The 10364-nt window shown below is 40.6% G+C and overlaps 2 protein-coding genes across 2 annotated transcripts; one reads left to right on the forward strand and one right to left on the reverse strand.

Annotated features, from left to right (window-relative positions):
* Nucleotides 1–5080: 5080 nt before the first annotated feature.
* On the reverse strand, nt 5081–5386 carry LOC111998606 (uncharacterized). The gene has a single exon (XM_024030697.1). It carries the CDS (start codon nt 5384–5386, stop codon nt 5081–5083), a length of 306 nt encoding a protein of 101 aa, XP_023886465.1.
* A 2607-nt stretch (nt 5387–7993) lies between these two features.
* Nucleotides 7994–8398, forward strand: LOC136064985 (protein PELPK1-like). Its single transcript, XM_065767552.1, has one exon. The coding sequence runs from the start codon at nt 7994–7996 to the stop codon at nt 8396–8398; it is 405 nt and encodes a 134-aa protein (XP_065623624.1).
* The last annotated feature ends 1966 nt before the right edge of the window (nt 8399–10364 follow it).

Below are 10364 nucleotides of genomic sequence, written 5' to 3' on the forward strand. Positions count from 1 at the left end.
ACGCCAGTAACAACGCAACAGGCCACCTCGGAACCCATTCCTCCTTCCCCGAGAGCATTAAATGAGAGCCCCGAGAAACTGGGGTGCGAATCTATCAGCATATCGATCCCCACTCACCAAGGTACTATGGGAATGTCCAAGGAGGATTCAGCGCTGATTTCCTCGAAACTAGATGACTTTGAGAAGACATTACAAGACTTAGACAGAGATATTCACGGTTTTGAAAAGATGGCAGAAGACCACTTGGTAGCAAATGATTCTACAACCTTTTTACACCAAGCCCAATCGGCCCAGTCAGCCCTTTTCTTAGGCCCAACTATTGGGCCCCCCCTTGTTCAACTCAACAAGCCCATTCCACTTAATGACCGGTCAAACATGGATTTGGACCACGATAACGTTAAGTCCCAATCCGAAGGTCAATGGCTTAGAATTCAAAGGCCTACCTACTCCAAAGAAATTAATAACTCAGAAGCTATCTTAGGTAAACGACCCCCACTCATTCCTCTTGAATCATCCACACCAACAAAACGCAGAGCCCGTGCCTGCGCTACTCAAAAGGAAAATGACCCACCATCGGCGGAGGCTGTCATCCAGCCCCACCGGGGAAGATGAGTTGGTTGTGCTGGAACGTGCGTGGGCTTGGAAACCTACGCACACTCCGAGAGCTCGAGGTAGTAACTCGGGCACAAGATCCCGCTGCCATGTTCCTAGCCGAAACGTGGGCAGAAGATGCTAGGCTCCGACGACTGTGTGCTGAACTGAGGTTTGATCACTGTTGGGTTGGCCTAAGTGCGGGGAAAACGGGTTGCTTAGTCCTGTTGTGGAAGAAATCGATTCACGTGGATGTTGTTTCATCATCTCCGAATCACATCGACGCTTTAATTGGTGATGTCCCTGATGAACAGTGGAGGTTCACGGGAGTTTATGGCTTTGCTGATTCGATTAGGAAACACGAAACTTGGTCCCTTCTCCGCAGCCTTCATCGTCAGTTCTCTCTTCCTTGGATATGCGCCGGTGATTTCAACGAGCTCCTTTGGTCGCACGAAAAACTCGGCCTGGGTCCCAGACAAGATTGTAAGATGAAAGATTTTCGTGATGTCTTAGACGAATGTGGATTCATGGACCTTGGTTATGTTGGGGATAAATTCACTTGGCAAGGTAAAAGAGCTGGTGGCTTGGTTTTGGAAAGACTTGACAGGGCGATTGCTTCCAATGGATGGTTTTCTCGCTTTCCGGGCTCCAAGGTCCAACACCTACGCACCCACTCCTTTGATCACAAGGCTATTCTAATCAAACCGGGTGGTATAACTCCGCGCCCAAATAGGCCCTTCAAATTCGAGCAAATGTGGCTTAGGGAGGGTGGTTGCAGTGAGACGGTGATTAAGGCTTGGGGGTCATCATCCCAAGATGCAAATATGCGCCAGGTTGCTGGTAAAATTCAAGCTTGTGGGGATAAGCTTACAACATGGAGCCAGCAATCTTTTGGCAGCATTAAACGTCTAGTTGAAAAGAAAAGTAAGCTTCTCTCAAAAGCTGAAATTGATGCTGCTAATGGAAAACTCGACTATGAGTTGGTCAAAGTACTAAAAGCAGAAGTTAACAATCTCCTGGATAAGGAAAGCCAAATGTGGCAACAACGCTCTAGGTCCCTCTTCCTTAAATGTGGGGACCGAAACACTGGCTATTTTCACAGCAAGGCTTCCCATAGATTTCGAAAGAACAGAATTACAGGTTTGAGAGATCCTTCTAATTTTTGGTGCACGGAGGATAATGTGATTAGAAATATTGCGTGTGAATACTTCCAAGGCCTGTTTACCTCTTCCCAACCTTCAGATTTTACTGAGATTTTGGGGGCGGTCAAACCTTCAGTAACAGAGGATATGAACGCCCAGAGGTCATATCTGAGAACCAGAGCGCCTTTTAGGCAGGAAGGGTTATCACTGACAATATCATGATGGCCTTTGAAATGCTCCATTACATGAAACATCATCAGCATGGCAAGTCTGGTTTCATGGTCTTGAAACTAGACATGAGCAAGGCTTATGACCGGGTGGAATGGGCTTATCTAGAAGCGATTATGGAGAAAATGGGTTTTGATGCTCAATGGATTAATCTGATCATGGAATGCATCACAACTGTCAGCTATTCTATCCTCATCAATGGCGAACCCTCTCCGATCATCCATCCATCTAGAGGCCTTCGCCAAGGTGACCCACTATCTCCTTATTTATTCCTCATATGCTCTGAGGGTCTCCATAGCCTGCTACAACAGGCAGCTGAGGCTAGGCAAATCAGGGGAGTGTCAATATGCAAAAAAGGCCCTCGGTTGACCCACCTATTTTTTGCTGACGATAGCGTGGTGTTTTGTAGAGCTTCCCTTGATGAATGCCAAAAAATCCAAGGATTGTTGGAGTGTTATGAAAAGGCCTCGGGCCAACAGCTGAATCGCAACAAAACCGGCCTTTTTTTTCAGCAAATCTACACCTTCACTTATCATTGATCAGATCAAGGCTGCCTTAGGTGTCCAAGAGATAAAACAGTATGAAAAGTATCTTGGTCTTCCTTCCCTAATAGGCAGGAATAAGAAAGCAAGTTTACTCTACATCAAAGAAAGGGTCGAGACTAAGCTCCAAAGGTGGAAAGAGCAGCTTCTTTCCCAAGCTGGTCGTGAAATTCTCCTTAAAGCCGTAATTCAGGCAATACCCACTTTTGCCATGAGTTGTTTCAAGCTCCCGGCCTCTCTTTGCAATGATATAGAGATCTTGATTAGGAAATTTTGGTGGGGTCAAAGAGGCAACCAAAGGAAGATTCATTGGACCAAGTGGAGCTCTCTTTGTCATCCAAAAAGCCTAGGTGGTATGGGCTTTAAAGAACTTCAGAAGTTTAATGACGCCATGCTAGCAAAGAAAATTTGGCGGCTGCTGGACAACAAGACCTCTCTTTTCCACAGATTTTTTAAAGCAAAATTCTTTCCTAATGGATCCATTCTTGATGCCAAAGAAGGCAATGGTTCTTTCGCCTGGAAGAGCATATTAAAAGGTAGAGAGGTGATCAAGAAAGGTGTGCAATGGAGAGTGGGTAATGGGTCCTTGATTCGGATCTACCATGAAAACTGGCTCCCTGATCCTTATAGTAGAAGTGTGGTGTCCCGAAGGGAATTCCTTAGTGATGATGCTCGGGTCTCCGTCCTTATTGATAGTGATCATCGGTGCTGGTTGCAAGATGCAATAGACAACATATTCTTGCCCCACAAAGCCGCTTTGATCCAATCAATTCCACTCAGCATTAGAAGTTGTGAGGATCAGTTTTTCTGGTCGCATACCCCGGATGGCTTGTACTCTGTCAGGTCGGGGTACAGACTGCTCTTAGAAAATGAAGGGAAAGAGGAGCCTTCAACATCGGATTTGATAGCTACCAGGAGATTGTGGATGGGTGTTTAGAGCTTGCGTGTCCCCAATAGGGTCAAGACGGTATTATGGAGGGCTGGTTCGGACTCGCTGCCTTCAAAAGCAAATTTAAAAAAAAGGAAAATTGTGTCCGATGACCTCTGTCCTGGCTGCTTGCTTGAATGTGAGTCCACGATGCATGCTCTTTGGTCTTGCAGTGCACTTACCCCGGTTTGGGCTACCAAGTTTGCATGGCTTGTGGAGAAAACCAGTAACTGTTTGTCGCTGGTGGATGTCATCCAATGCTGCCAGGAAAATAGTGATTGCCTTGATCTTTTTGCCATGATCATTTCTCAGTTGTGGTCCCGCAGGAATAAGCTACGGGTAGGTGAACACGTGGCTCCTTTGGCGAAAATAAATGCCTTGGCTGCTGATAGCTTGTTGGAGTTTCAGTGTGCCCAGTCTCCTCCCCAGCCATCAGTAAAGAAGGTAATATCTTCCAGGTGGTCTCCTCCTCCAATGGGCTGGGCAAAAATCAACTTCGATGGGGCAACTTTCAAAGACAAGAATTTAGCTAGTTTGGGTGGTGTGATTCGTAATGACAAGGGTCTTGTCATGGCTGCCTTTACACAAATTATTCCACTGCCTACATCTGTAGAGACGGTGGAAGTGTTGGCAGCTTGCAGTGCTCTGGTTTTGGCGCTTGAACTTAGTCTGAATCAGGTGCAACTTGAAGGGGATTCGGAAATAATATTCAAGGCTCTCTCTAAAGGTGGTATGGACTCTTCAAGCTACGGGCATATCATCAAGGACATCAACCACCTTTCTTCGGCCTTTCAATGCTTAACCTTCAATCATACACGTAGGATAGAAAACAAAGTAGCACACTGTTTAGCAAGATCAGCTTGTAAATTTTCCCCTTTCCAGGTTTGGATGGAGGAAATTCCCCTTGAGTTTGAGTCTGTGTACTTTGCTGATATTCCTTAATGATATGTCTCTTCCCCCCTCTTCCTGGGGTGGTTTCTCAAAAAAAAAGAAAAAAAGAAAATCAGTTAATTTAGATAGAAATCTAGGCAGTTTGGATTGGCTTCATTCCGCTTTAGTTTTGAAAAATGATATAGCAAGGCATACGCTTGTAAGTTTGAAATCCATCACTATCGGTTTGGACTGAAAAATGAAAAGATAAAGAAATCCATCAGATAGTCAATTCTCACCTCTCATCAGGTGACGCGTGCGGGCATGTAGATTCTGTATATGTTACCTCTCAAAATTGGTTTCTATTACAACCACAACAGATTGTTTTCTTAAGCTATATTGGTAGGTTGGAATTTGCACGGGATTCAAGTCTTGTTGAGAAGGTGAGCTAACCCGAACATTTCCCGTGCGTCTTCAACTACATCTCATCAAACACTTGGAAACCTCCAACATTCAATTCTATAAATACCAATTAGAATTGCATACAAACTCATAACAGAGATAGATCAAGTTCTCCACATATATTGACAAAGAAGTAGCTCTCTTTGATCCTAAAAAACAATGGATAGTTGCAAGCATGTTTTCATTTTGGCATTAATTGTAACACTATCTTTGTCAAGCATTAATATGAGCTTGGCAGCTCGTCAACTATTGCAAACGCCTGCAGCTCCATCTCTGCCAACATTGCCTCCACTGCCGCCCTCAGTGCCAACACTGCCTCAAGCCACATTGCCACCACTGCCTAGCATGCCATTGCCAACACTGCCAACTACCACACTGCCACCATTGCCGTCACTGCCAAAGTCCACGTTGCCACCATTGCCAAGCACCCAAGTCCCCTCCTTACCAAATCCGTCTTTGCCAACGACTCTTCCTCCTTTGCCAGCCACTCCATTGCCCACCATCCCTACAACAATCCCATCAATCCCTACCATTCCAACTACAATTCCAACAATTCCCTTCTTCTCCCCACCCCCATCAAACTGAACCAGTAGTCCTTGAAACGCTGCGGCCCTAGAGGCCATTCACTTTCTCCTACTCCCGGCCATTTTTGGATGGCTCTATGTTTTCATGGCTTCTTGAAGCGTTTCTCGAGCGTGTTAGAGCCTGCTTTGCCTTTATATATGTATTATTAGGAACGAGTGGGTTTATGATAGTACTTGTTTTATGTCATTGTAGAGTAATTCTTTACTCATTTCAGTATTACTTGGATTGTTATTGTCATGTTTGTCCATATAATATGATTTCTGATTTATTCTATTGATATATGGTCCTCTATCTTTTTCTTTTTCTTTCCCGCCTAATAAGGATAAGATTAATTAAATAAAGTTGTCGAACATAAACATATTACACAAGAAAAAAATTGGATCATATTAAATTACATTATCTTAAATTTAAGCATAACCAGGGTATTAAATCCCAATTATTAGGTTTGATACTCAAAATCTACCATACTTAATTACAAATTAATATATACGATATTATTAGCTTGACTTTAGATGTCACCATATATATTACAATTAGCAATTTACTCCCTCATAACGCTTTATCTCCAAACCACACTTCTTAAAAAGGCAAATCTCCTTCCTCAATTAAGTTCATTTGTAAAGCAAATTCTGTAGGTCTCTTTTCAAGATAATTTTACTGCGACAGGTAGCATTTCCTTTTCCGATTTATGTGTTCCTAAAATCACATTCATTCATCATGAAATGATTGAATTATATTTTTACACATTATTAATAATTTAAATTGATACCAAAATAAAGTTAGTCAATGTAATTTAAAAACTTTATTTTAGTAGGTAGAGGGGGATGGTGGGTTCCAAGTTTGAACCACAATACCACATGCATGGAGCACCATAACAGATGCCATTATTACTAGAATCCACTTGAATTGAACCCATTCATTAAATATTTTTGACAATGTAAAATACAATTCACTTATTTCACAAATAATCGATATATAGTATTTTAATAATTCTAAATAGAGTAATCATCCAAATAATTAACTCTAAAATATTGTAATTCCATTTACAATTTTTTATTTTTGAGAATCCCTTTTACAAAATGATGAAACCAATGTAATACTACTAAATCTATATAAGAAAATAATACCATAAAATTTTCCAATTTTTTTGGTAGTACTTTTTTTGATAATCATCCTAAAAGCATCGTAAAGGATTTTAATTTGATTCACAGCAATGAAATATTTTTCTGTGTCTTTTAGACCAAAGAGTAGGTATATGCAACATTGTTTTTACTTATTTATGAGACCCACGTACGAAGATTCCAAGTGCATGTGAGAGTAATTTCAGATGTAAAACTATACAAAACTTTGGGAGTGCAATAATAATATACTCTCCTCCCACATTAATAGTAGATATCACTATGAATTAAAGAGATTAATTATTATGTGACGAGGGAGTATGACATTATTGTACTTGTAGAGCATTGTATAAATACTCAATAATCAATACAACATGCACCTCCTTTACCATTGAATACAAGTATATTTTGTACCATTCATTTATTTTTTCGATGTCAATATAAGATGGTTTCAGGGTAGGAATAGAGATAGGATTTAGAGTCAAGGGGAAAAAGTATATAAATTAAAAAAATCATTATAAAATTTCAAATAAACATCCTTTTAACAATCTGTCAATAAAAACAAAGATACAAAATCATCATTTGGCATGCATCAAAATTTGGCGTGTGTCTATGGCTGGTTAAAGGAAAAATTATTTTGTTTAAAATTGTTAAAGGACCACATTGTTTATTTTAAGTAAAATTAGTTGATTGGACTTAATTTTTTTAACTTTGCTATTAATAATTTTTGGTGTTAGGCTAATTTTTTTTTTGGGGCTTGTTACTTTTTTTTTTAGTTCTATAAATTTTTTTATGGCCATGAAAAAAATCGGTAATATTGTAAGGGGAAGGCCCAAGTCCAAGCATGGCTATATCCCTGTTCCAGGGTGAGACAGATTTGAATTTCTTAATATTGTAATAGCAAATCGGTAAAAGGCATTACGAGGTGGGGTTTGGTCGATTGGGAAATCTGGGCAGTTTAGATTGGCTTCATGCCGCTTTAGTTTTGAAAAATGATATAACAAAAGCATATGCTTGTAAGTTTGAAATCCATCACTATAGGTTTGGACCAAAATAAATAAATAAATAAAAGGAAAAGAAAAGAAAAGAAAAAGGAAGTCCATCAGATAGTTCATTCTCGTTTCTCATCAGGTGTTGCATGCAGGACAAAGCTGATTACTTGATTAGCCCATACCCTGCTGGCATGCATGTAGATTTTATTTATTTATATTTTTGCCTTATACTGGCGTGTCGAATGGTGATGAGTCATATATATAGGCATGACAGATATTTTTTGTTAAGCTATCTAGATTCTAGCTAGGTAGGTTGGAATTTGAACAAGCTTTAAGTCTTGTTGAGAAGGTGAACTAACCCGAGCTTCTCCCATGCATCTCCAACTACATCTCATCAAACACTTGGAACCCTTCAACATTCCACTCTATAAATGCCAATTAGAATTTCATGCTTTCAACTCATAACAGAAATAGAAGTTCCCCATAGATAGATATTCAGAAAAGACTAGCTAGGTCTCTCTGATCCAATCGAACAATGGCTAGTTGCAAGCATGTTTTCATTTTGGCTTTAATTGTAACATTGTCTTTGTCAAGCATCAATATGAGTTTGGCTGCTCGTCAACTGTTGCAAACGCCTGCAGCTCCGTCTCTGCCAACATTGCCTCCATTGCCCTCAGTGCCAACACTGCCTCAAGCCACATTGCCACCACTGCCAACTACCACACTGCCACCATTGCCGTCACTGCCAACTCAACCAACTCTGCCAAAGTCCACGTTGCCACCATTGCCAAGCACCCAAATCCCCTCCTTACCAAATCCATCTTTGCCAACAACTCTTCCTCCTTTGCCTGCCACTCCATTGCCCACCATCCCTACAACAATCCCGTCAATTCCTACAATTCCAACAATTCCCTTCTTCTCCCCACCCCCATCAAACTGAACTAGTAGTCCTTGAAATGCTGCGGCCCCGAGACCATTCAGGCATTCACTCTCCTTCTCCCATTTTAGGATGGCTGTATGTTTGCTTGGCTTCTTGAAGCGTTTCTCGAGTGTGTTGGAGCCTGCCTGGCTTCTATGTATGTGTTAAAATAAGGAACCAGTAGGTCTATGATAGTACTTGTTTACGTATGTCATTGTAGAGTCATTCTTCAGTACTCATTTCACTGTCACTTGGATTGTTATTGACATATTTGTTGTCCTTACAATATGATTTCTTATTTATTCTAATGGTCCTCTATCGATAGAAGATATCTTCTGTTCTCTCTCTCCCCCCCGCCCCCAAAATATGGATAAGATTAATTAAACAAAATTGTCTAACATAAACATATTACAGAAGATCATCAGGAGTAAATATTTTTGGACTTATATACCCTTACACATACAAAAAATATAAAGCTGATGGACAAGTGCAATATAAATAAAAGGGTTGACTAATAGTCTAATAGATGTCCCCAAAACAACTAGAGCAACGATACGTTTATTTGCTTCACAGTGGATTTGTTTGAATGAAACTTGCCAAGACTTGGCACGAATGAGAAATGACAGCACTAGTAATATAGTAAAATATGCCTGAATTGGGTCGGTTTCAAGAGTGAGATTATGATAACCCGACTCCCAAGCAAAGGATAATCCATCCCAAATAGCCAGCCCATAATTTTGCAAATAAACTAAATATATAAACTACTACAGGAGAATCCTACATATCAATTTCCAAAATGAACTCAATTATACCACCAGCTCTAGAGGGGCTCGAATTACCCACCATTTATAGTCTACGAGTCCATTACTAATAAGCCTTGTACTATTGACATACTTGTACAAGGCACGTACCTGCAACACACTCATATGTTTGACTATATAAAATTAGTATCTTGGAAATTAAGTTTTATTCATGGAATTCCATGGAATTGATTCACAATTCTAACATCGCATCATAGTCATTGCTTTGACCTCCTAGTTTGTTCTCAAGCAGTCCTGTCTTCCTTTGCATCCATCTGCTGCCTAAAGATTCTCCAATAAGTTTCTTGCCGTATGACCTCTTCAGTATTGCTCCACCAATTCTAGAGAATGCTTCTCGTCGTATGCGACAATTAGAAGCCTACAGAATGCTGCAAGACCATTGCCACCATTAGAACCACCATCTTTGTACCATTGATAAGCTTATTAATTTTAAACCATCCCTGCAAGACCAGTGGTTAATCCGATGAATCTTCTTATAACATAATCAATCTTAAATAGTATTTCATCAATTTTAAATTTATAAAACTTTTCCTTTAAATAATTTGTGACAAGATTTGTCAATAAAATTTAGTAAATAATAATACGTGCATTTGGAAAAGTATCAAGTCTTTTTATATAATCAAGAATAGTTATATTACATGATTGAATATTGTTGTGGGGCCTAAGAATCTGGTGACCCCAGCCCACTTTATATTAAACCCAAGGCCCACGCCGAGGATGAAGAATCGTCTGAGGATGAGCGTAGAAAGCCCAAGTTGCCAAGAAATATTGCCGAGGACGATCCTGTCCTCGGCCATTCGAGACCACAGAAAGGAAGAGTAGCATGCCACCAAAGGCGGCCTCCCTAAGCACCCCAAGGAAAAGACAAGTATGATGGGTCATTCAGGGAAGCATGGTAGAGGAGCAATTCGAGGAGAAACTGTCACCTCCACATTAAATGCACACAATTAATGTTCTGACCGCATTAATGGAGAAATGACCTCTGAACAGTACTACCTTGGTTGTTGCAACTCACAGGAGGTTTGGTAAGGTGGCTGATAAGACGGTCTGTCAGAAATAGGCATAAATGATCAACAAGTGAGAGAAAATGATCGTTTAAGGAGGACTATATAATAGTGAAAAACAGATCAAAAGGGGGGGGGGGGGGGAGGGGGGAACCCACCCCC

The sequence above is a fragment of the Quercus suber genome, unplaced genomic scaffold, assembly GCF_002906115.3.
Source record: "Quercus suber isolate HL8 unplaced genomic scaffold, Cork oak 2.0 scaffold_822, whole genome shotgun sequence".
Taxonomy (NCBI): domain Eukaryota; kingdom Viridiplantae; phylum Streptophyta; class Magnoliopsida; order Fagales; family Fagaceae; genus Quercus; species Quercus suber.

Bases quoted from the DNA above. Each gene is read 5' to 3' on its own strand.
- LOC111998606 (XM_024030697.1), bottom strand. From the start codon at position 5,386: ATGGCCTCTAGGGCCGCAGCGTTTCAAGGACTACTGGTTCAGTTTGAT.
- LOC136064985 (XM_065767552.1), top strand. From the start codon at position 7,994: ATGGCTAGTTGCAAGCATGTTTTCATTTTGGCTTTAATTGTAACATTG.